Here is a 26,394-nt window from a genome sequence, read left to right on the forward strand (position 1 = left end):
TTTTTATTAAGCATTTAAAATAGTTACATAATTATGATAAATATACATATATGGGGGAAGACATAATATTTACTTAAATTGAGAATTCTAGTCTAGTTTCTAATTTCATAGCATACTTTTTGGGCTCTAAAATTGAATACATAACTGAATTTGATCATTGATTGGATTCATTTGAATTGGAATGGATCGTAAATCCTTATTAGAGTGCAGATTGGAATATTTTCAAAATATTCTCTTTGGTTAGTGAAAAGCAGTTGCAGTTTATGGCATGCCACAATGCGCTCCACACATTGGTTCCGAGGACAACGCCAGGGAGGTGAGCAACGTGCGTCGTCCTGGATGTACGCCCAGATTCTCCCAGTTGATCCATGAGAGACGTGCAGTTAAATCGCTTGTATTCCAATTGGCGCGATCTGCTTTGATTTCACCACGCAGACACTTCTCCACATAGGTGAGGGGATCGTAGTCCGTCTGCAGGACCTCGCGTAGCAGGGATATATAGGCGATGGCCAGACGCAGTGTATCAATCTTGCTCAGACGCTTCTCGTATGGAAACGTGGGTACATGAACCCGTAGCTCATCAAAGGCGGAATTTATGCTGCTGCAGAGCGCAAAGAGACACAGATGAGAAAGTGAGAGAGAGAGAGAGAGAGAAAGGGGAATGCTCATTAGATTCCTGTTGCAGAGAGTAGACGGCATAGCCAAGTATAAAATGGAAAAGACCATTTAGTGTACCCAGTTGGTGCGGACCTCTGGATGCGTTTCCTTTCCCGCACATTCGCTTGTTGGCGCTGGATCTTGTAGCTGGCAGCAGCTGCTCCACCATAGCTCCCATTACTGGGTCCTGGTCCAGAACTAGGTCCTTGTCCACCAGCTCCAGATGCTCCACCACCGCCACCACCACTGCTGCTGGCGCTTGGACTATTGCACATCATGGGTGTGGCGTTATTGGAATTGAGTCCCACCAGCGTATTAGTGGAAGAGTCCAGCAGATTTTCTATAAACACAATTAGTTAGCTCTCTCGGATTCTGCTGTATTTCATTTTAATTAATTTTACCATTATTGTGCTGCATATAATGCTGCTGAATGTGTCGTAAATTGTTGGAGCTGAGACGCAGCCCAGAGCCGCCAGAGGAGATGCCTCCAGCAGCACCCCCGCCCCCGCCACCACCGACACCGCTCTGATGTTGACCCGCATAAATGCAGGAGGGCAGCTCATTGATCAGATCGTCATCAAAGCTATGATAGGGTATATGGCTGCGGGTAAAAGTTACAATATTGAGTGGATGCTTAAACTTGAAATCTGTTGCCGACGGCAGAAATCAGTTAAAAATACTTTATATTATATATATGGGGGATTTATTTATAAATCAAAATGGTTTATTTATAACGACTTCAATACAAATCACATATTTATATTTATTTTATATATATCTTTTTTAAACGAAATTAAGTTAATTTTTCCTTATTGAAGACACTTTCACAATATCCGCACAGTTTTCGTTCTATTTCACATTTCTCTCACCTTATGGGCGGGGACGAAGACGAGTCTGGCAATTGATTTCGCGACATTTTTTATATATATTAAATTTGATATATTTTTAAATTTATTACTTTATTTAAAGTGTCTATTAAGAATCGAAACTCTTCCGTTGTCCAATAAGTTTAAATGTATAATGAGCACATCTCCTGGGAATTCTGTGCCTTTTATACAATCTCAGATCCAATTGGAAATGCCACAGCTCGGCACAAAGGTCCTGTTTTGCTTTCTGGCTTCAGCAACCCTTAAAATATCCTCGCAACTATTCGCCTGGATTCTGTGGGCGGAGCTTGTCAAGTACTACAGGGTGATTTTGCGAAAGGCGAAGCGGATGCTGTGAGAAAATTATAGGGCATATTTGTTTGGATCAACCTACCTTTCGATAAGAGTTAATTGTCTCAATTAAATTGTAAATGTAAGTAAAGGAGTCTTTTAAAATACAATAGTAAATAAATGATCATTCTTTTGAGCGATAAAAGTATTGTTTACTCATTTAAATACTCAACTTTATTCACTAAGCCTTGAAAGAGAATGACAAATTTTAAAAGTTACACAAAATTATTTCTTACAGTATGAAAATCAACGCACCTTGAAATAAATAAGTTTTATCATTTAAAAAGAAATAAATATTTTTAATATAAAATTTAAATTCATTCTAATATTTATTAAAAGCAAATATTTATAATGAGAGATAGCTTTTTGAAAAATAAGTATTTTCTGAATTACAATGACAAATTTGAGTTGGTCAAAAAAACAACTTTAATTTTCAATAGATAGAATAAAATTTCTGAATACAAAATTCATACTTTTACGAGAATTTTAAGTACAGCAAAGTAAACTATTTAAGTTAAGGTAATCTTCTCACAATTTTAAGACTTGTTGCCTTAACTCCATTAAGAATCGATTGATTATTTTAAGCAACTATTTTCAAATTTAAAAAAAGATTAGAATATCAAATCTCAACTGATAAGTTAATATATTTTTTCATGTTGCTTCCATAACGCTCTTTGTGTGTAGCGTACTTGATAGACTAGCATAGCTGACTGTGATGTTTTCAGGTTTCATTTCTCCCGGTTTTTCTCTTAACCTGTTTTTGACATTTTGCATTATATTTGGCACAGCAGGCGGCAGCCATGTTTGTTCTGATGCCCACTTCATATGACAGTGCTGCCTGAAAGGGGCCTCCAAGAGTGTCTCTCCCCTTACAAATACACCCCCATTTAGGGCAACTTGGTGCCATATGCATGGCAAGGTGGCCAAGGAATCGCGTAGTCTGTCAGTAATCTGAGCGCAACCTGATGGCGTCTCGTTTTCGAAGGATGATCGTGATCCAACCTGTTGACATTTTGAACTCAAACTGAAGGGACAGGGAGATTCCCACGAGACCACAAATTGAGCGCGAAACTGCGACAATTAGAACAGTTCACGGATCATTAAATAAATGCCGCACTATCTATAGAGTCAGATACGAGGGATAGGGAACCACTTGAAACCGCAGAGATGTCAATGTCACAGACAGAGCAATTGTTGAAATTGAATTATGTTTATTTGATGTTTTGGTTTACGCACAAATTAGCTACGTCAGAATCTCAGCGCCCCGCCCCGCCAGGCGACCAGGTCGCGTGTCCCTGACCTCGAGGCGCGAAAAACCAGCGCCGGCAAAGTCGAACAAAGACCAACAATATGTCAGGGCGGATGCGGATGCGCAAACCTTTTCATTACCCGTCAAATTGGTTGGCACACGCGTCGGCGCACACTCCGCACCATACACACACACACACACACACAAAGCTGATGACAGTAATCAGTTTTGATGCAGGGTAAGTGCCCCCACTCCACTCCTTATGCCTGGTACCGCTGCAAGCCCAAAGCTGACATCCTTAAGTGAAATCTTGTTACAAACCAATGTAAACACGATTGTTAATTTAACTTTTGCAATCGCTGCAACTACCCCCGATCGCATTGCTATCCCTATAACCCCCAGTCATGCCTGGTATTTTACAATGTGTAATTGTTGTTGTTGTCATTGTCGTTGTTGTTGTTGTTGCGGCGGATATGTCATCGGACCACAATTAAATTATCGCATTTCAAGCGAGTGCTCCGGAGCAAGGCGATAATCGCGAATGCACACTTCCACTTGGACTTGACCGACTGTGGGAAATAAACGGAAATAAATACAACAATCTCATTTGATTTGCATATACGTACTTATGTAAGTAGTGCTCGTCCCTGAAGAGGGAATTCCAAGACTGTGAAACACGTTAATTGAACAGTTATATTCAAATATTTATTTATAAATGGCTTAGAAAGCGTTTCCCATTTGATTAGCTGAAATATAATGAAGAAAACCTAAATATGGTCTATATACACTTATTTATCAAAGACAAGTATGAACAAGTACGAAGACAGATGAATGATGACAAAATAGTTAATTTTCAGTACTTTATTTTCAAAATAATCTAATCCTTGTGGGTGACTTTAATTCTGAAGGATAAACTGATATTGATTTTAAGTTTAATAAACATATGAAATTTATTATTATTATTATAATCATACTTAAAATAATAAAGCAGTAACTACATAATATAGTTTTAAAAATAATACAAGTGGGTCGTGGTCTTCCCATGCTTATAACATAACTGTTAATCTCAAATCTAAACTCAACCAAGTCATGTTCAAATAATTTCATTTCATTCAAGGGTTGACACACGGCAACCCACAAAGAATAACAGCGGGAAAACAGATTGATAGTGTCAAGAAGTTTACGTGGTGCTCTCAACTGGAGCAGCAGCCATCAAGCACACTCTCCCAACACACACACACACACTCCAGCCACACCCCTGTGCCGATCCGACGCAGAGCTGGCTGGACCAAGGACTTGCGTCTGGAACATATCGATTAGCATTTTGCATCCACACCAAAAATAGCCGTACTAAATTTGTCTGTGAATTTAAATAGCGCGCACTTTTCCACAGGATAATCCCACCACACCCCACCCCACCCCTAACCTAACCCTGAGCCGCTAACTGGTAACCCCGCCTCCCCATCACAACCCTCAACCACAATTCGCTTCGTCAGTTTGAAATGCTTAAAGCAATTGTCTGCGAAATTGTTTGTTTATTTTGATGTTGTGTAATGCGTGCTAAATCCCTGCCATTTTATGCGGTTACGCTCTCAAAATATCCTGGGAAAAGTAAACAGCTTCAGGCCCCTTCGATATGAGGTGAGTTTCGTTAAGGATATTGCGAAAGCTTTTCCCCCAAGTTTAATTTGATGTGTGCTTTTGGTTTGAAACCCATCTTGGAAAAGCTTGGAAACTTTGGCAGCTTATTTTAATAAGATTCGAATATCATTTGATATGCCGCAATCTAATCTAATAAATAGATTCATAATAATAATTAAAATGAATGTTGAACAACAAAGTGAAAAGGTATGCTTGTATTTATAGACTAATTAAAAGTTTGAACTGGGTAAACTTCAAATTAATTTAATTTGTGAGTGGCTCGTGGTTGTTCAAATAATAGATGTTAATAGAATTATTTTTTATTTTTTATTACAGATAAAAAAATATTAATGTAAATATGTTTTTATTGAAAAATCAAAATTCTTTAAAAGAATTTCTTTTGCCTTTTCGAACTTTGCCTTTAATCGACTCGCCAAAATAGTTAAAGAATATTTTTAGGTTAGGTTTTTTTTTTTTATAATTATTGAGTTCAAGAACTGTCAAGTAGTGAATTTGTGTTTAACAAATAAATGAATTTTAGTTATTTGGTAATCATCCCATAATATAGTTAAAATTTATATAGTTGTTAAAAAAATGCTAATGTCCAAAAATTAGCAATTGGTTGGTTGTAATTTATCTATTACTCAACACTAGTTCGCTTGACATATCATCATTTTTTGTTGATTTGGATAGTTGACAGCTGCTGAGTGTTTCTATGTACTACATTCGAGTACTCGTATATTATGCCATCATCATTATTTGTTAAACAATAATCTGGGGTTATTTCAGTTCAACTGACCGACCATTCAGCTGTCAATTAAATGCGAATTCGAACCATGTTTCACAGTGTTCACAGCTCTCAAGTGCTTGGTGTTTTGTTTTATTTTAACATTTTATGTTAAACAAATGAGAGTGCCTTAAATACAATCAATGAACGTGTAAATACTTTTTAATGGGCCAAACCCATCCTATTCCAATCTCAATGTCATAGCTCTTTATTTAACTCCCCTTCAGGTCCCCCAGAGGCGCAATTATAAAGCAGAAACCAAAACAAATACGACAGTAACGAAAAACCGGCAGCAACATAGCGAATTTTTATCAATATATTTTGGTTTTGTTTTAATTTTTCTTGTTGTTGTTGGGGGGTCTACTCGATTGAGTTTGTAGTTGTTGTCCAGCTCAATGGAGTGAGACAGAGATAGAGACTGGGACTGGGACTGGGGTAGGGGCAGGGGCTACGATTGGAACTGGGACGGGGACTGGGACTGGACTTAAGCGACTTTAAGGCTGAGCAGAGAAGCGTTTACTGAGTCAGTTGGCCGCAGACCGTTGCACAGTTCGCACGTTGTGCGCGAAATGTAAACAATAACAACAAAAAAAAAAAAGAAAACAGTAAATAATATTAACTAAAAAACAGTTAAAGGTGGCAAACAAACGCCCCAATCGATTTGTTTACAAAGCAAATCCCGCAATCCCAAAAACAAATTGAAATGCCAGCACGTTTGCCCAATTTGGAATATGCAGCGCTTGTAATTGATACGTGATATATGTGGGGCAAGTGGGCAATCCTAACTACAGTGGCTATTAACAAATTGCTGTCGCGTATATTAAATATATAATATCAACTAGCAGCTGCTACTAAACAAACTCGCATGGTCAAGTGGTCGAGTCGCCAATGCCGGTGATAAGAGTGCCCATACAGATAAGACGGGGGCGCCAAGTCGTTAAATCTGAAATCTGAAATTTAATTTGCCATAATAATAATTAGTTCATGTACACAAAGTACAAGAACAAAGTGCGCACAAAATGCCAAAACATCAAGTTGCTGCCTTAACCCATGACATTCATGGAATGGAAATTGAATTGGAAATGGAACAGGAGCTTCAATTGCCGCTGTTGTCGTCGAAGGAGCAGTTACAGTCGAAATGTAAGTACACTTGTACTTGTACAACATGCTCTATTACTGGGTCCATTAAACCAGTTAAGTCAAGTTGGCCAAACAAAAAAACTAGCACACACACACACATATATACTTGCTGGTCTTGGCCATAAATCAGTGACACTTGCACACTTGCAAGTTAAGCCTGCCTATAAAACTCAGCTGGGCTCTGGAGCTGACCAAATGAAGGCGAATGCGAATGCGAAATATCTGCCATTTAATTTATGAAAAACGTGTAGCGCCAACAAATCTAATTAGAATATCAAAACGCACACACACACGCGCACACTTGTCTATCTATCTCCGTCATATGCAGTTAGTGCAAATGAGACAAAGAAACTGCTCTTTGGGGAATCTAAATCAACGTCTCCAACTGCGCCTCAGCGTTTGTTGCGTTTCATTGATAAAAATAAAAAATATTAATGCAAGAAATACTGAGCATGTTATTTATTTCATTGCCTGCAAATTCTACATAAATAAAATGCAAATTTTAGTTGCAGCAACGACAATAACAAAATGCGCGCCAATGCTGTGAACGAGATACTCGCCTTATCGCATGCGATAATACAATGTAAATACTTTTATCGCATGCGAAATAGTTTACTGAATGAATATTTACAATCGCGATTATCATGCTTTAGAGGGTACAATTACTCTATGAATTTGTGTGTAAAATCTTTAACGGTACAAAGAATATATATTCTGAATCATCTTCGGTAATCGGGACAGTATTGTAGATTACAAAAGCTTGAGATTCTGAATATTTCATAATTATTAACTTGACCAGTTTAAAATAAAACGAAAACTTATATAAATGCAACTTTTTTATCTAATCTGTAAATTTTCTGACAATCGCAGTAAGAAACTCCCAGTCCACTAGTTGCACTTAAGTCAATATTTATCGGTCACTGGTTAGCTGCCTTAATTCGCTGATAAAAAATATTAAAAACAATCTAGGGTATAACGATAACCTTGATATATTACGCATACTTCTTATCAATTCGTATTTATAGTGAAATTCATGTTTAAAAGTATTTCCGTACTCAGAACAACAGGATGTATTGTATTATGAGTAATGTTGGCTTTAAGATAATCACTGCGATAGTATCATATTGAGCGAAAGCTGGAAACTATTAATAATGAAATGAATTTAGTTTGCGATTTCTAGAACTTGTTGCTTCTGTTTAAACTAATCATTAGTATCTCTGGCGATTGGTAACTCGCTAGCAGAAATATCACACATGACTTTCAATTTTCATATTATTTTTTTATTTAATTAGCTTCAATTAAGTAACTGAACAAAGAGGCGCGTTTGTTCTTTGCTCTAATGAATAAATAATAATAATTCAATGTGTTGAAATTTTGAACAAAGCCACCACTGATGGAATTACAAAATATATAAATAAGCAATAAAAAATTTAAATTAAGCATTTTACTTTCTATTTTAAAATTCCCTTCGTCAAATTGTATTTCCAGATTGTTTTGGTCATTATTTGAACTGAACATAATATTAGTGCAATATATTTAATATTATTTAATAATAAAATTATTATTTCATTTGTAATTGTATTTTTGCCGTAGACAAATTTGTCAACAGCTACAACAAGTATAGTCATTAAACAATCATTGTAGTCATCATCACCCACCCAAAATTAAAAGAAGGAAAAACAAAAAGCCAAAACAACAACAACAATGATAAACAATAACAATAGCTATGTGTCAACAAATTGTCAAAATTTTTTAGATGTGATCTATCAAGCGAATTGGCGCTGACAGTCATCGGTCAACGATCGGCTCTGGCCACGTGTCGGCTAATGCCGACAGCTATAGCTATATCCATAGAGATGACTCTTATCTCAATGATCAGAAGAACAGAAAACTAGAACTAGACGTGCGATTGGCATGGGAGAACTTAACATTAGCGTCTAAGACGGAATTTCAGCTATGGAATATAATCAAAATTAATCTTTACAAATATTCTACACTTATTTAGATTTTGTGTTTTGTGGTTTTCATCTTGCCTAAGTATATTAAATTTTAAAGCGCTTTTAAAGCTTATTTTGAGCATAATCTTCAGTTATTATGTTCTACCTGAATCCATGAATACATACAATGCAACTCACAATCAACTAAATACAATATGTCTACGTATACTTGATATTCGCATTCATGATTTTTGTTCGCATCATGAATTATATCTTGCTATTTGACATTTAGTAATGATAAGTTAATTGATCAGAGAACTGATACAATCTTAGTTGCATGATATATGCACTGCCAACAGCGACACTTGCTAAATAAAATTAAACGATGCCGGCGATTAAACAACAAACAGCAACAGTTTTGCGCGCCAAGCAAACCGAGTTCAGAGAGCGCCAGCGAAGAGAGCGCTTGAACGAAGAGCGCGCACAGCTGGTGCAGTAATGCCAGCAGCTGATACGACGCTGAAGCCGACGTCGACGTTGCCGTTGGCGTTGGCGTCAGCGCTGACTGCGGAAGAATGGTCTTAGCGCAGCATCACCAGCCCCACAGCAGCCCCTGCAGCAATTGACGCTTTCGCTGTCGTCGGCGTCGGCGTTGGCATCAGCGCAGCTGGCATTGCACAGTGGGTCACAATTTTTGTAATCTATGATAAATGAAAGCGTTTGCAAATGGAATTAGTTGGATTGTCTTCATCTGAAGGTAGAATAAGAAATATTAAAAAAAAATTAAATCAATATAATTTTATTTAATAAAGAAAAAATGCATAAAAAATATATGAATATATATAAGATAAATTTGTTTGTGAGGAAAATCAATTTTGTACAGCAGCATTTATGAAATGGTCCCATAGTACATTGGCGTTGCGTGCAGGAGCAAAAGTTATAAAAGTTCTTCGCAATTCGCACGAGCGCTCAGTTGCTCTCGGTCATTCGTTGTGGTTGTGTGAACTTTTGCCGCAGCATCATCAGCAGCAGCAGCAGCAACAACAACGACAACGACATCGACATCGACATCGACAGTGACAGTGACAGCGACAAGAACAACAGCAACAGCCACAGAAAGAGCAGTATCAAACAGAGACGACATTGTAGCCATCATTATCGCCGTCGCCATAGAGAAAGAATCATTCGAAGCAACAGCAGCAGCAGCAGCAGGAAGAGTTTTTTTTTCGTATTCGAGAAGCCAAAAGATAAAACGTTTTGTGGGTGCGTGAGTGCGCATAGTATAAAATTAAATAAATAAATTAAACAACGGCAACAGCAACAGCAGCAATAACAAGAGCAACAGCAACAGCAGCAACAGCAGCTAGGCAGCAACAACAAATGCGAGCGGCAACAACATTGTTATGCATATACATCATATAGACAGATATACAGTTATGTGCCAATATAAAGATGCTTATACTTATAGTTTCGTTGTTTCTGGTGTTTCGTTATTTGTTATAAGTCAGTCCGGCAATGTTTGGACAACTATGACGATGTGGCTGCCCTGCTGCTTAAATAGAGCATACTATTAGACAACCCACACAAATGAGCAACAACAAATAAAACAACAATAATAATAGCGTCAGCAGATATTTATTTCAACATTTTCTTTCTGGTCAAGAGGCATCGGCAATATTTCAAAAACATTTTTCTCCCGTTCTTCTCATTAACTTTATTGCAAGCGAAAAACAAGCGAAATTGTTGTTGTAGTAAGCTAAGACTGCTGTTGTGGTTGTTATTGTTGCACATTGAACGCTCACATTTGTTTCCAAATTGCAAATTGCTGTCAGTTAAGCGAAGCGCGCGCAAAAATTTTAGTTCGTCACACCACGCGGCGTATGAGTAACAAATATCAAATAAACTCTCTCTATCTTTCTCTCTCTCTGTCTTTGTGTGTCGCGGGGACTCTCAACTATAATATTTATTAACAAAACCGCAATAGTAAATTAGAAATTTACAAATTACAATTTACAATTTGCAGTTGCAATTACAGTTCAAGTGCATTGCGGCTGTAAACAGAGATCCAAAGAAACAGTTTCGCAGCGGGCAAATGCGTCGTATGCGTAATGTCATAAACTAGACAACTAAAGAAGCATTTAACGCCAGAGTCACTCAACATACAATTTGCAAATTTAAATAATTTTAAAACAAGCAACAAACTTATAATACCAACTGAGCGTCGGTTTTATGTGACAGTTTCCGTTTGGTGCGATTTAAAAAAAAAAAATTGATGAAAATACGCATCAAGCAGTAAAAAATTGATAGAGCGGGCAACGGAATTCCGCGCCAAGTGTCATCAAAACAACAGCAACAGGAAGAGGGCTAAGGAAATCAGGCACAGGTAAAAGCAGCATCCTTGGGGTGCCAATTGTGCAACAAAACGCGCTTCAGGATTAGCCCCAGTTCTAGGAACAGCAGCAACTCGTATTTTATCCATAAGGTAAGCTCATTACAGACACTGGCAAGTTGGCCATGTTGACAACGGCAACAACAGTGCTTCTCTCTCTCTCTCTCTCTCTCTCGCTCCCTTTGTGTATGCGTGTGTGTGTGTGTGTGTGTTTGTGTCCTGGCCTCATCCTTCGAGTTGCTCCTTATGCTTGCATGGCTGGCGGATGTGCCGCCAGCGGTGTTTGCTTTGCTTTTGTTTATTTATTTGCCTGTTTGTCTGTTTGTCGCTCTGTATGTTTTTCTATTTTGTCTGTTTTTGTGTTCTTTAGAGCAAATAATAAAAACAACAGTAACAACAATAAGGATAATCATGACAACAAGCAACAACAATGACTTTATCTTGACAGATTGCAGAGCAGCTGCCTCAACCTTATATATTATACATATATAGTACAAATTCGCATTTCTACATTTTGCACAGGCATATCCAAAATATAAATAAATACTAAATCGAAAAATTTTAATCTTGTTATGAGGCAAATTGTATTTACACTCGAGTCTTTTAACAATTTACCAGCTCACAAACTTAAGCTTTTAATCAAAAACATTTTACAAGGGAGTTAGAGTTACATAAATAAAGTGATTTATCTATTGATTCTTGTTTAATAGTGTAAAAAATATAATAATTCTTCTCAGCTACATAATAGCTTACTTTTTTGTATTGTTAATTTATAGGACTCTCTATTCTCCCATAAGCAGACAATAAATAAAAGCAAGCGATTATGTAGCTGACAATATTAAAATTTATATTATGTTTATTTAAGTTATTTATCTCGTTCCCAAGATATATTAAACGAATTAAGTAGCTTTTATAAAGCTTACTTTAGCTAAGTTATTTTGTTCTAATGCATAAATTATTGTTATTAAGAAAGGATTACATTCTTTAATGGGACTGTATACGGATAGCTTTTTATCAACATAAATTAACTTAATTATAGTGCTTCCACTCATTATTTAAGAGTTAAACTTGTAAATTACAGACTAGAAAATTTGTATTTTGTGGGTATTTGAAATGTGAATATTAAGATGTTTTATAACACATACTGTCTAGATCAAAAAAGGAATAGATGATGCATAGGTTGACCCAATAGCAACTTTAATCTTTGATGAGTCCAAATTTCAGACATATGAAGAGTAATGAACATGCCACATTAAACTTGCAACGAGTCAGCAAGTATTAAAGACTTACATATGCCACCGTCACAAAGGCAACTCAAAAATGCTGAATGTCCTCTTTTATGCATGCAGCCAATTGGAATTGGAATCCGAACCTTAACAATGCCTGCAAAAATGTCAAAGAAAAAATAGGAAAAGAAATGAAAGAAATATCAAAGGGGGAAACAAACATTGCTGGCAATCACCTGGCGCCGGTTGCCGTCGCCTCCAGTCATCGATGTTGGGTTATGCTAATGGCGGAAGCTGTGCCTCGATGACGACTGATTGGAAGCGCATAAAAGTAGCAAATCAGTGTGCCACTTTGAAATTGAAATTGTAATCAAGAGGCGCCTTACAAAGTGGCAAGTCAGTGTGGGGTCAGGTTGTAAGGGTCAAATTATCGCTGCTTAGCTGGCTAAATTTTGAAATTGCCAAACGATTTGCTATTCGATTAAGAAGACAACAGCTGCAAGGGCAGTTGGCAACATGGAACCATTAACCACACAGGCAAGCACACTCTCCAAAACACACACATGCACACAGAGATAATTCGAAATGGAAATAGATTTGCAAATTCATGTTCACAACAATGGACGCTTATTCATACACAATATTAAAAAAATGAAAATAAGGATACTCTTGGATACTCATGGATGCTATAGCGCTGATGACCTACATTTTGAAAGCACAGCTACAAAAAAAAAGAAACAAGAAAACAAAATAGAAATTGTATAAATTCTGGCCAGGCACAAGGGTACGGGTGTGTATGTTAGTTTGTTTACAACAAATGCGAAAATCATAGAGCGGCGGACAGACATTTAGACCGACGGTAGCTGGACATCCAGTCAGCGGAAGGAAGGAAGAATGTAAGGACCCTTCAATATTGCACGACAATGGAAGCAGGCTGGACATAACGGATCTGCCAATATTGCAATGTACTCGCAGATAGTTTTCCCCTCCTGTTTGTTGTTGCTGTTTTTGCTTTTGTCATTGTAGAAAACTTTCATGTTTACAATATAAAAGATATTCGAGGTAGATACAAGTTTCAGTGTGGTGCAGATATACAAAGGAAACATTTGCATAACATATCAAAGCACATTTGGCAGTTTTGTGCCAAGAGGTTACACACACACACAACACAACACAACACAACACACACAATCTAATAACAAACGCCCACCTCATTAAATCGGCGAAAATGTAAATCTTTGTAAATGCCAAACAATTGATTTTACTTCATTTGATGTCTGCGAATATATATGTGTAAGTTTAGGAGCGTGTACCTTTCTTTTCAAATATTCGGCATTGTAAATTCTGATAATTTCGAGCACATTTTATGAGAGTTGTTGACAAAATTGTCAAATTGATTAAAATTTGTTGCAACCAAATATATTCTGAGTAAACGATTCAATCCTTTCGTTTGATTTCTGTTCTTTGCCCTTCCAATCGGTTTGGGGTCTATAAAAGCCAGCCACAAATTAAGGCCATAAAAGTTGACTTTGTAACATAATACAATAAATTTCAGATTTGCCTTTTTTATTTGAATAGGCTCAGAATAAGATATATCGCACAATGTGAATGATATAAGTATGGTATGATTACAATAGAACCATTTATAATTCTATTTAATAATCTTAAATATTATCTTTAAAATACATTAGCTCAGATTGCAATTTTCTATTTTCATCAACAAAGAAATCCATCTTTAACATTTAGAAGGCCTTTTCATAATAATAGGTAAACTACCCAGACTATTAACACCTTAGCCAAACATTTCACACATCTTAAATTCTTCAAAGATTAAAGCGATGTTTTCACAAATTGATTAGCTTTGAAGTCGATTTAATTGCTATACCCAGCGTATAATTGAAGGTAAGATGAAATTATGCACTCTATAGAGAAAGATACAAATGAAATCTAATTCAATAATTTAAACTGACTCATTAAATCTTAAAATTGTTTTTCAGTTTACATTTTGCGAAATATATAAATCGAGCGATTTACTGTCTGATTTACTAAGCGATTAGTCGCAATAGTTTGCTATAAATCTTTGCCGATTTATGGCCTACGCAAATAATGCTATGGCTACGAGTTGGTTAGAATTATTTGTTTGTATTGTTATTGTGGTTGTAGTTGTTGGTGTAGTTCTATATGTTTATGGGTTTAAATGCCAAAATCAATATCGTTAATTGCATGGCGTGAAAGCACGTACATCGACCAGTTGGAAAATGTACAAATTGTTTATAATTGCGACTGGCGAAAAGTGTAAATTAGGCAAAAATTTCAGAAATGAATTTACGATCAAAACAAGAAATGAGCCGATGACCAGACTGTGCACCGTACCAGCCTGACAAACAGTTTGTCATGTTGAAATGTGTCTCGCACGCCACAGAAATTGTTTTCTTATCTGAACTGTCAGATCACAATGTTGAGGATTTTGTTGCAATTAGACTGACAAGTGATGAGTTTGCGTCAGGCAGACGGCAAACAGACAGAGCAGACTTAACTAATCCAGTAGGATCGGTGGGACGAGTGCGAATACGAATGATGTTCTACACTGGAAAAAAAAGGACCAACTTCTAAAATCAAGAACATAAGAACATTATGAGACCATTTTACTAACACTTAAAATAGTAATCTAAAAAATCAAAGTTTTTGATACAAGAATAAAAATCTTAAATTGTTAAGAAAGTAAAAATAGGTACTATTTCATAAGAAATAAATGGTGACCCCTTGGCGCTCTGGTTAAGGAAACCGCTTCAAAAGTGACACAGTAGGCGCCGATTCAGACAGCATACAAATTAAAATTAAAAATAAATAGAAAATTATAAATTAATTTTTATTTAAATTTCAAGAACTTTTATTCTTAAAATAAGAACATGGTCTTATTTGAAATGTTCTTAAAACTAATGTGTTTTCTGAATTTATGTCCTCGACACATTCTTAGTTTTGAGACTAAAATTTTGAGTTTAAAACATTTTTTTATCAGTGTATCATCCGGCTAAATGTCGGCATCTTAACTCATCTCATCTCATCTGGCTCTCCATGAAACAAACGGAAACTGTCGCCACTGAAGAGCTTACTATAAACTAGTACTAGTATGAGTACTAGTCGTAGTAAGAGAGTGTGTGTAAAGATTACGATTACTATTACCCACTTGGCAGCGTTCAACAATTCAAATACGAGTTCTCGAACAGCGGCGGTGGGGATGGCGAAAAACTGTCGCTGAATGCATAATAAACAAATCCTATAAATGTGCAAATTGCCTGGCAACGTCATTGAGCGTCCTCTCTTAAACATCATCATCATCATCGTCATAATCGTCTTCATCGTCATTATTATCAACAACTCATAGTCATAGCATGAAAGTGAATGCACTTTTATATGCATGGTCGCTAATTACAGCGACAGCTTGTCTATCTCTCAGTTAGCCTCAGTCCACCTCCCCTGCTCCCCTGTTCTCCCTGTTTCCGCTGTTCTTCTGCTCCCCTGCGATTTTCCGCATGTGTCCCCAGAGCTAAACGCTTTTCTTTTGTATAAAATTATTTAGCACATTTTGTGCTGATTGTGGCGCTTATAATTCTTATATTTTATACTTTATTTAGTTTTTCGTTTGTATTTTTTTTCTCACTTTTCTGTAGATATAATAAAGCGTTTTGCAAAGAGATAAAAGAAAATAAGAAACAAAGAGCTGAAATTGGAGTTGAAAAATGTAAAGAAAAGAATGGGACATCTGAATATTTGGCTCTTTGTATTTTGGATTTGTACTGGAATCCTATAAACTTAATTTATCAGCCTATTGTTTTATAAAATTTTCTAAATATTAAATTTCGATCCAACATATGTTTAACGAATATTAAAGAAATCATAATTCTTAGAACCTTTTAGTCGATGGAATCTGTAGAATCTGAGCCGTAAAACTATAAATCATAATTTAAAAATGCAAATTTAAGTGAAGAAATTCCATTAAAAACAGTAAACGGTGTGAAACTTTCTCAGCACCCAGTTAACGTGTGTAATGTGTAATTTATAAGTGTCATTAATTAATAATTCATACATATGAATAAACCTAGACGATGATGTTGATGTTGATGTTGACGCTGGCGCCGTTACTGGTTCAGCTTTGTGAGCTGGCATTGACTCTTCAATTGAAACAAATAATTATTTGAGCATCGTGTATATCTTTTTTTCAATTAAGCTAACGATGAGCAATGGCAAAAGCTGAAGCACACTCTGGCGCTAGATGTGTTGAAGCGTGTCAAGAGATCGCACCCAAACGCATCCGTATCGTATGGAATATCGCTCATACTGAACTTGACTTTGAGGCGTTAGAGATGTAAATTATTATGATTGCAATATGCATTGATTAATTTGTTTTTACTATGTGAAAGTAATTAACAAACTGACATGGACCGTTGCCGTTTCATTTGCATAGTGTGTAAAATAATGTGGGACCCAATTACAATTATGGGGATCTGACTGATCGTCTACAAATATTTATTAACGCCCCCTGAGCATCTCGATCAATCTACCCACAAAGTGAAAAACTAGATCGCCCGATTAATGCAAAGTACGTCAAGCGGCAACACTCAATGAATTTGCCTATTATTAAATAATTGTTAAAGGGTATAATCACTTTATAGCTCGGCTTGAAATATCTGTGTAATTATTTCATTGGCAATAATGGCAAAACTATTTAAAGATTTACAAAAAATGTTAGCAAAATATAATTTAAAATTATCAATTAAAGTTATTTATATATGAAGACTTAATATTTGATAAGCTTAAAAACCTTCTGGTTTAAGTAACAAATTTGACAAAACACATTGTGTTATATTTTTCTTGGAGACATAATATTATAAAATTAAAAATATAGTATTTTTACCAGGAAAAAATACCGGCACCGTTAACCGAAACTAACCATTTCAAGTTTCAACTTTAAAGTAAACCTTAAATTTTCGCTCTATTATATATAGTATTTCCAATAATTCAAGAAAATTCCTTGGATGAGTAACCTTAATGTCTGCCCATAAATTTGACTTATCGTTCAATAGTTTGATTTCCTACAAATATATATTTTAATAAATTCCCTTTGCCAAATACTTATAGTTCTTGCTATTAAATTGACAAACTGCTTTTGTCTAAGATGCCTTTATTTAAATCTTTATAATTATTATTTTATGCTCATAATAAACAGCAACCTGTCGATTTTCTTATGTACTCGTATATTGTGATCATGCCAATAAAATGGTGAAGTGGTCGAGAGGGGAGTGAGGCTGTCTTGGACTTGTACTGGTACTGGGTGGCTGATCTGTTAGGTTGCTTCGTTCAGTTACTCGGACGACAGCTGCAAAATGCAATTAGCGTTATTTTCAGCATGCCATAAGATTGCGTATACGCCATGTGTGCCCCCGACTGTCACATGGCAAATGTGTTGAAGGTAAAATGCTGATGATGGCGACAACGACGTAGTTTATAGCATTGAGATTGAGTCGCCGACACACAGTTAGTCCCTCTGATGCTCCCTTTAACCCTGTACCCTACTCCGTCCCCCTAACTGTTATGTACGACGACCTTCAGGCAATGGGTCGGCCTGACGCTAACTGCGATGTCAACGGCAATGCCAACAAAACAAACATTTACTGCCTGTTGTTGTTGTTGCTTGCCATATAACTCCACTGACCGAAAAGGCAGCTGTGTCTGTATGTGCGACTGTGTGTGTGTGTGTGTGCATGTGGATGCGCTGGTGTTGTGCGTATGTTGCAGCTGCTGCAACTATGAAATTGATAATTAATTATCCTGCCAGCCAGCCAGCCTGCCAGTCAGTCCGAGCCTCACATTGGCGTCCCGCATTCCCCTTCTCCGCTACCCCCCCTCTGCTCGACTTGCCTGCAGCTTGCGGCTTTTCGCTGACACGCTTCGCTTATTGTGCTTACAAGTGCGTGAAAATTTGCGCTTAACTGCTTATCACGTGCGGCGTGTGGCGTGAATTTAACTGCCAACAAGCGGACACTGGCCACATATGGAATAAGACACACACACACACACACAGACACATTCACGCTATGACAAATATGTGAAATGCTAGTTCAAGCCGAGTTGAATGCAAAAACTATGCCATAATACGACAGTATGCAGATTTATTATACTATTCTCATTATCTTCGACATGCAGACATTTATGATAATCAAATTTGATTTAAATTTTAAAGCTGTGTATCTTCTGTAACTGTGGCAACTTTATTGAATGAGTTTGCCGCTCGTTTTAGTGTATCATTAATGTACGCAGAACATGTACAAACACACAGCACCACAGCCACCTCACTAAACAAATACTTAATGATATTGATGGATTGCGAAATTAATTCTATTTGACGTGCAGTAAAAGTGTTTAATTATATATAAGTCAGGCACAAACAGGAAGTTGCCAAAGGATTAACCATTTAATGCAGCAACTTTATTTGAACAACTCACTAGGTAAAGCGGGTGGGGAAGTTAGGCAGTGAGGAAGAAGGAAAAAGAGAAGAATGGCAAACAGAGCATTGATATTACTACCTATGGCTGAATGTGTGTACTGGCTGAGCTGGCAAATCCCGAACAAAGCCAAATGCGATACAAAAGCGCCGCTCAACCACATTGAAAGAAAAGGCAACAAAAAAAATCAAAGCACAAAGAAGAAGAAGAACCAATAGAGGAGAAGAGGAAAAAAAAATGTTCATCTAGCCACAAAGCCGTGTCCAGGATGAAAATTAGGGGGTTTTGGGTTCGTGAAAATAAATTCTCTAATTACAATTTTACTAAAAATTTTATTATTTTATTAAAAAGAAAAAAACTAAAATAAATATCTGTTCTTTGATGCTTTCAACCGAAAAATTAGCCATAGTTTAACTTTCCTTAAAAAAAAAAAGGATCCTATATATTTATTGTGATAGTTTTTGAGATGTTAAAGAACAAAGCACATTCTATTCTTCTAATTTAAATATTAAACTGAATAATTTTGTAAAAAATACTTGTAATTTGGAATGATCTAGGGTCAGCTGCCCCACCCTGCTCATACCTGGGTACGCCCATGACTTGCCAACTGAGAAAAGGACATGAACATGACGACCGGAGACTGCGTCTGCCTTCCGGCTCCTCCCAATGCAATTACATTAAATCTAAGCTATTATTCTTTTACTTTGTATTGGTATTTGTATTTGTATGTGTGAGTGTGTGTGTGTGTGTACAACTTTTGCTGCTGACTTTGGTCAGCTGAAGTTAATCGCCCACGAAGTGATTGAATTCCATCGAACGCAGGTTGAGCCCAACCTAATGAAGGATGCGACGGGAAACGGGGGCGGGGGGCAGGAGGCAGGGAAACGATTGCGGATTCGCGTAATAAATGAAATAGAGCCGCCTTCGCTGCCTGACTTGGCTGCATTTGGATTTAGCTTGGCTTTGCCGTTGGCCTGTTGGCCTGTTTCTGAGAGGCTGATTTGGTTTATGGCCACCACCGACCACTGACCACTTAACTAATTGAGCCTTTGTGTGTGACTGACACGCACCATAAAATTAATTTGAATGTCCTTTTTTCTCATTGAGAATGCTGACCTTCGCATGCAACTTGACAGGCATTCAAGTAAAAGGATTCTGTAAAGGAATCTTTAATTTAAAGAAATGTTTAGAAATCAAATCAACTTTAATAAGAAATTAAATAAATATATTTTAAATATTAAATCGTAGGAGTATAACCTTTCGTAAAATTCTTACAATCCTATCTTTATAAACTAAGCTGTTTATTTTATTTTTAAAGCATCAAATATTTTATTTATATTGTATTTAGTGTTCCATAATTTTCAAAATTAATTTTTTTAAATTAAAATCATAGATTTTTTCCTCTTCTTGATATACTTGCAGTTCCTTTGTGCGTCATGCACGACACAGCCGGCAAACCATCCCCCATAGCCACGCCCACACAGTCACCGATGGCGTCGGCAGATCCTGGTCCCGTACCAGCAGATGATGAGGATGAGACCGATGTGATTGGTGATCTGATGGGCCACTATGGCAAATGGCAACTACTGATGACGGTGCTGCTCTCACTGTTCCAGGTGCCAAACACCTTTCACATATCCTCATCCGTCTACCAGGCGGCCAACAAGGAGTTCTGGTGTCAGAGGCCGGCGCATTTACAACAACTACCCGTCGATGTTTGGCGCAATCTGAGTGATTCCAATGACAACTGCCATCAACGGGTGGGGATCGATTGGAGTCAGCTGAGAAATGATACGCTGCCAGCACAACTGGAGGTAAGCACCGCAAATTGGGATTACTCAAGCATGCAAATCCTATTCAAATGCATTGCTATGGTCCATGGGTAACTAACGCTCTTATCACGTCCTCCAGCAACAGGCGGCGGCAGCTGCTTCAGCTGTGACAGATGACAAAGGCAAACTGGTTGCATGCAACAGCTGGGAGTATGCCACTGATGACAATGTTGGTAACACTTGGACCTCCGAGTGGGATCTGGTGTGCGACAAGGAGCATTTAAAGAACGTTGCCGAAATGTTCTTTCTGCTGGGTGTTGCAACAGGTGGCATCATTTCGGGCTACCTCTCTGACAAATTTGGTCGCAAAACAATGCTCTTCATATCGGCAGTGCTGCAGACCATATTTGGTAAGTGGGCCACATTGCATAGTTAGACATTAGACAATGCGCCTGCTTCTGCTTCTGCTCATCCGCTTGCATCATCATCATCATCATCATCATCAGCAGCATAAGTATTATCACACTGCAGTGACCTTTACTGCCAGCCATTTTGTACACACAAGCACACGGAAGTGGCATTGGCAAATGCCGTCAGTGTCCCCTTTTGACTTTGAACTTGGCATTGGCGGCGGGGTCAACGTTGAGTGGGCAATGCATCATAGTATGTTCCTGCCACAATGTTGCACTGCTGCATCGATGCAGTAGCTGCACCGCCCTGTTGTCCTTGTTGATTAAATCACCCACAATGTAATTGGAATTTGCATTCAAAAGGACATTTCTAATGAGGGATCCATGCGGGCCAAGCTAGGCCAGGTCAGAGTAGCTCATAGACACAAGAATACTGGAGAATACAAGAATACATCACAATGCATTCTTTGCCCAATAAGTTTTTGTGGCATTTATTAGACTTAAGCACAGAGCATTTTAAAACAAGAATATTTAATCAGTAGCTGGAAAGAATAATAGTAGCAAATTTTTAACATCTTTATTATAAAATTGTACTCTTTTTTGTTTTTTTTTTACTTGTTTTTTATACTTTGTGACAAAGTTTTTTTTTTATTTATTGCATTGAATGCCGAAGTATTCAAAAAAAATTATGATAAAGATAGAAGAAGTATTTAATTTCCTTAAAAACGCAAAGCTTTTAAAATTTTTGATAAGTCACTGCCTGTAAGTCTTTGAAATTTTTATGACAAATACCGAATTATATTTTGACTGTGTCTCTGAAAAAAACCTAACTATATATGTTAATTTCACTACGTAATAATTTTCTTTATATTATTATACAGTACACGATTTAGGTAACTGTTTAAATAAATTTCCTTTTGATATTACGTTTGACAGGTCTCTGGCTGTATTTCTGTAGTTCCTTTGAGCTATATTTAACCCTGCGAGCGCTTTTGGGACTTGTCTCCGTCTCGGTGACCTACTCGGGCCTCATATTGGCCATTGAGTATGTGGATGGCAAATGGCGGACCATAGCCGGAATGTACAATCTATTTCCGCTTCCCATCTCGTATATGATCATCTCTGGATTGGCCTATTTGACGCAGGATTATCAACGTCTGCAGCTGTGCATTGGGCTTCCCGGCATTTTTCTCTGTTTTCTCTGGTAAGGTCATAAAGTTTTCCATTTGATTGGGTCAATAGGGTAAACAAAATGTGTGTGCGCGTGAAAAGTGTAAATTGCTCATAAAATGTTGTGTACATCTAGCTACACGTGTGCTTATGTATCTGCATCTGTAGCTGTGTATCTATGACTCGATATTTGTATGTATCTGTGTATCTGTGTATCTGTGCATCATAGATCACACAGAGTCGGCTGAGCAATATATGGCAAATAAATAATGAGCTGTGCGTGGGTGTCCCAAATTATAGGCAACCAACCAGACGAGAAGGTGGCTAATTTATGAGCATGTCGACTGAGACTTTGAATGGTTTTTATTGGCAGGTTTGTGGTGCCGGAATCGCCGCGCTGGCTGCTGGTCAAGGGTCGCATTGAGGAAGTGAAACGCATCATTGAGGCGGCGGCCATTTTCAATGGACGAGAGTTGCCCGCAGATTATCAGCTGACGCCGCCAACGCAGGAGAGTAGCTCACAGGACTTTACATATCTGTTTAGATCCAGCTATTTAAGACGCATCTCTATCTGCTTCCTGTGCATTTGGTTCACCATGAATCTCGTCTACTATGGCATTATCTTGAACATGAGCTCATTTGGTGGCAATGTCTACTTAAATTCGGTAAGTTGACAATTTACATTAAGTACAACTACCCAAATCGAGAAGCAACTCAATTTAAAATACATTAGGGAACATTTTCGCTGTAATCTCAACTTGTATCCGTCAAACATCAAGCATCGAGTGACAAGTACGTTGCGTATACGCATTTAACATTTAACAAGTGCTAAGTGCCTGAGCCCAGTCAAGATCTGTCCGCTAATTGGATTTGTCATCCCCCACTTGACCCTCTCTGTATCTCTCCCTCTCCCTCTCTCTTTCTCTCGGTCTGTGTGTGCGCCGTGTCAACGTAAACGTCCATCTGAACAGTGGGCCCAAAAGACAGCCGAATATGTTTACTATCAAATTGTGATGTTGCTTACAAATGCTTATGCCTCACGTCTCCCCAGATACTTGTACAGCTTCATCTGCGGAATTTGGCAGGTGGCCAATTGTCTGAAATGCAAAAAGACAACAATTTTTTTAGCAGACAGCAGAAAAAAAAACAATTAATTATTATTATTTTGAGCATTCTATAAAATACAATAAACTTGGAAAAATCACAAAATTATGAGCTGAAAATGAATATAAGAAGTAATCTGTATTACTTAACAATATTTACGAGTCTAATAAATTCGATACATAAAGTTTTAAAGTACATTAAATAAATTTTGATTTACGGCTGGATGAAAAATAGTTTATTTTATGGATAATTCTACTGTAAACAAATGTTTATAAAAAAAACATTATTATAAAATATATCTAAATCAAATTTGATTTGTATAGCTAAAAATACATTTAAAAAATTAAATATCAAAAAGTGTAATACCTGTTTTAATTAGATTATTTCAATTATTATTGTCATTTGCAAAAAAGATAAATTAATTCTAAAAATTTTTAGCAGTTTTGTAACTTTGAACAGAAAGTTAAGCGCGGCGTTCTGACATCGAAATATTTAAAATACAGATGTTTAGATTAGGTCGTTTTTTTTTTATTCAACAACATTTTTTAAATGTGGATATTAAAAATAATTGTAAGATATTTAGTGTGTATTGTAGATATAAATTATTCATGCTATCTAAAATCCCCTGCAGCAATAAAACTGCTAAATGCTCATCACTGTCAGCAAAACAATGGCTAAAGCACTTTTCAGCTAATTTATTGCATAATTTATTTTGACAACGCAAGATGCCAAGATGATTTAATGCTTCCCGCCGACATGGCGAATAGCGGCGAATCCGTATCGGAATCCAAATGACATCTCTTCTTCTATCTGTGTGTGTTTTGCAGGCGCTAGCTGGCCTAGTCGAAATACCTGCCATTGCGGTGGCCATGTACATTATCACCAAGGTGGGTAAGAAGTGGCTCTTCAGTGCCACATTGTTCTGTGCCGGCGTCGCCTGCTGCTGTGCCGCTATCACCGAAGGACGCGAGGATATGCTCTGGCTGAAGATCACATTCCTGATGATGGGCAAGTTTACAATTAGTGCCGGGAATACCATTATGCCCGTTTACACCGCGGAACTTTATCCCACGGCGATACGCAATGTGGGCGTGGGTGCCTGCAATGTGGCTGCAGGATTGGCGCTCATCCTGACGCCCTACTTGTCGCTTCTGGTAAATAAGATAACGTCATACGAAAAACAAAGGAATATTTATTCTTTTTTTATACACATAGAACAAAATCGACGGCCACCTGTTGATGTCGCTGTTAACCGCTTGGAGCATTTTTGGTGGATTCGTAGTTCTCTTTCTACCTGAGACGGCGGTGCGAAAAAATGCAACAACCGCAGCAAGTCGACAGAATGCAGCAAAGCAAGTGTAATAAATTACAGAAGCCCCTTTACCTTGCCCCGTTGGTCATCAAGGATACATTTTGGCTGGTCCAAAATAAGCACACAGGCTACCAGAGAACTACTTACGATACAAAAACAACAACAACAACAAGTACTAAATAAATAGAAACAACCAACAATAATTGTTGCCCAGCCCCGATTTGACATATCCACCGCCTCAGCCACCGCCACCTAATTCTATATTCTATCTGTAGTCGAGGAGCTCAATTAAATAGCGCAATTTATCGAATGTCCATTAAATGCCATAGAGCGAAATGTCAGGCAGGACCTTATCTGCGTCGCAAGTAGTGAGTATTTAATAAAATATCTAAGAAGAATAACAAACAATGGCTTTTAGCTTATATTAGTTATAAGAACATAAGCATACATATTATAAACGAAGTCACAATTCGGTATAGGAATAACTAAGTAACTTCGGTATTATCGAAGTGGAAGAAATTTCACATATCCAAAAAGAAAAATTCAGAGAATCCCTATGATTGATTGATTGATGGTTCAAAATGATTGCAGTTCTAAAAGTTTATGTGGAGTTTCGGATATTAAATTAACTTGTTAAAATGCATGTAAAAGTATTGCTTAATTATTAATTCTATCAACAACGCAATGAGCAACAGCTAAAACAACAAAATACAATAACTAATTATTCTTGTCAATATGTCAAAATATAAGTAAGCATAATCTCGTTGTTGTTGTCTTGTCTTCGTTAAGCTTGGTTAAATATAAAATATTTTATAAATAAATAAGCACAAATACAATTGATTATGTAATCGAAAGTAAAATTGTAATCTCTGGTAAATGTAGTCAATTAATCATTAGAATAATTATTTCATATAATATATATACAAAGTAAATATCGGTCAATTATGCATACTATACTATATGTGTATGTATTTGTATATGAATACGAACTGCATATGGAGAGAATGCAATGTTTATTGTTTTTACACATTTCACATTTAAATTTGTTTACGGAATTTCGCTTGCTAATAAAAATAGTTTAAAGACCTCCCATTCTAGTGCATTTAATCTATGAATGTATGTATGTATGTATGTAAGTAATTTATATGTAAATCAAAATTAAAAAAAAAAAATGTATTAGCTAACACTATCAAACATCATGTTAACAATGTTAGAGTCGTGGAAATTAAAATTGTTGCTTTATGAAACCGCCAAAATGCTTGTTGTACTTACAAAATATTTATGATATTATTTCCTTTAATTATAAGTTTTAATTTGTTGTTAATTGTACTTACAATATAAGTAGATCTTTATGTTGTCTAGAATTTATTATTATTATTTAATACGAACACTGCTTATGATATTTAAATGTTTTACTTACCATTTGTATATTTAAGAGAATTCTAAAAATTCACTTTTAATTAAAAAATGTTACAAAAAATGAATAATGATCAAGTTGTGTTTACATGTTGATAAAGAAATGAAATGGATGAATGTAAACTGTTAGATATTCCATCTTGAAATCCCTAGTCGTATTTTAAAGCTCATGTTAAATGCTCAACCGGATCTTAAGAACAAATAATGTTAATAAATGCGTATTAAAAATTGTTGTAAATCAAAATTACCAGAAAGCAACGTAAATGCAATTATAGTGTCAAAATAAATATATATAAATAAATAAATAATACAAATATATATACAAATGAGAATCTCATTTAACTGAAGACTTTCCAATCGAACGTAAGGCAAAAGCTCCGCAACCTACGACAACTTTTCAATCGTTGTCTTAGGCGAAGTTTGGCGTTTAGACATTTGTTTTCTTGGAGCTGGCAACGCCTCAA

The 26,394-nt window shown here is 36.7% G+C and overlaps 2 protein-coding genes across 10 annotated transcripts; one reads left to right on the plus strand and one right to left on the minus strand.

Annotated features, from left to right (window-relative positions):
- Positions 1–58: 58 nt before the first annotated feature.
- On the minus strand, positions 59–1,619 carry LOC117790838 (helix-loop-helix protein 13). Of its 3 annotated transcripts, none has more exons than XM_034630446.1 (4): positions 1,527–1,619; positions 1,059–1,258; positions 751–997; positions 59–601 (listed from the first exon to the last, which is right to left on the minus strand). In XM_034630446.1, the coding sequence occupies exons 1-4, from the start codon at positions 1,571–1,573 to the stop codon at positions 262–264; spliced, it is 834 nt and encodes a 277-aa protein (XP_034486337.1). In that variant the 5' UTR covers positions 1,574–1,619; the 3' UTR covers positions 59–261. The 3 variants fall into 3 exon arrangements, with proteins under 3 accessions (XP_034486337.1, XP_034486336.1, XP_034486334.1); XM_034630445.1 differs by having other exon boundaries at positions 736–997; XM_034630443.1 differs by having other exon boundaries at positions 724–997.
- A 4,424-nt stretch (positions 1,620–6,043) lies between these two features.
- LOC117790820 (organic cation transporter protein) lies at positions 6,044–26,248 on the plus strand. Of its 7 annotated transcripts, none has more exons than XM_034630413.1 (8): positions 9,585–9,895; positions 10,652–11,110; positions 20,169–20,560; positions 20,658–20,928; positions 21,865–22,132; positions 22,472–22,763; positions 24,030–24,356; positions 24,418–26,248. In XM_034630413.1, the coding sequence occupies exons 3-8, from the start codon at positions 20,183–20,185 to the stop codon at positions 24,562–24,564; spliced, it is 1,683 nt and encodes a 560-aa protein (XP_034486304.1). In that variant the 5' UTR covers positions 9,585–9,895; positions 10,652–11,110; positions 20,169–20,182; the 3' UTR covers positions 24,565–26,248. The 7 variants fall into 7 exon arrangements, with proteins under 7 accessions (XP_034486302.1, XP_034486310.1, XP_034486304.1 ...); XM_034630416.1 differs by having other exon boundaries at positions 9,585–9,891; positions 10,613–11,110; XM_034630412.1 differs by having other exon boundaries at positions 9,585–9,891.
- The last annotated feature ends 146 nt before the right edge of the window (positions 26,249–26,394 follow it).

Source organism: Drosophila innubila (assembly GCF_004354385.1).
Source record: "Drosophila innubila isolate TH190305 chromosome 3R unlocalized genomic scaffold, UK_Dinn_1.0 2_E_3R, whole genome shotgun sequence".
NCBI lineage: Eukaryota > Metazoa > Arthropoda > Insecta > Diptera > Drosophilidae > Drosophila > Drosophila innubila.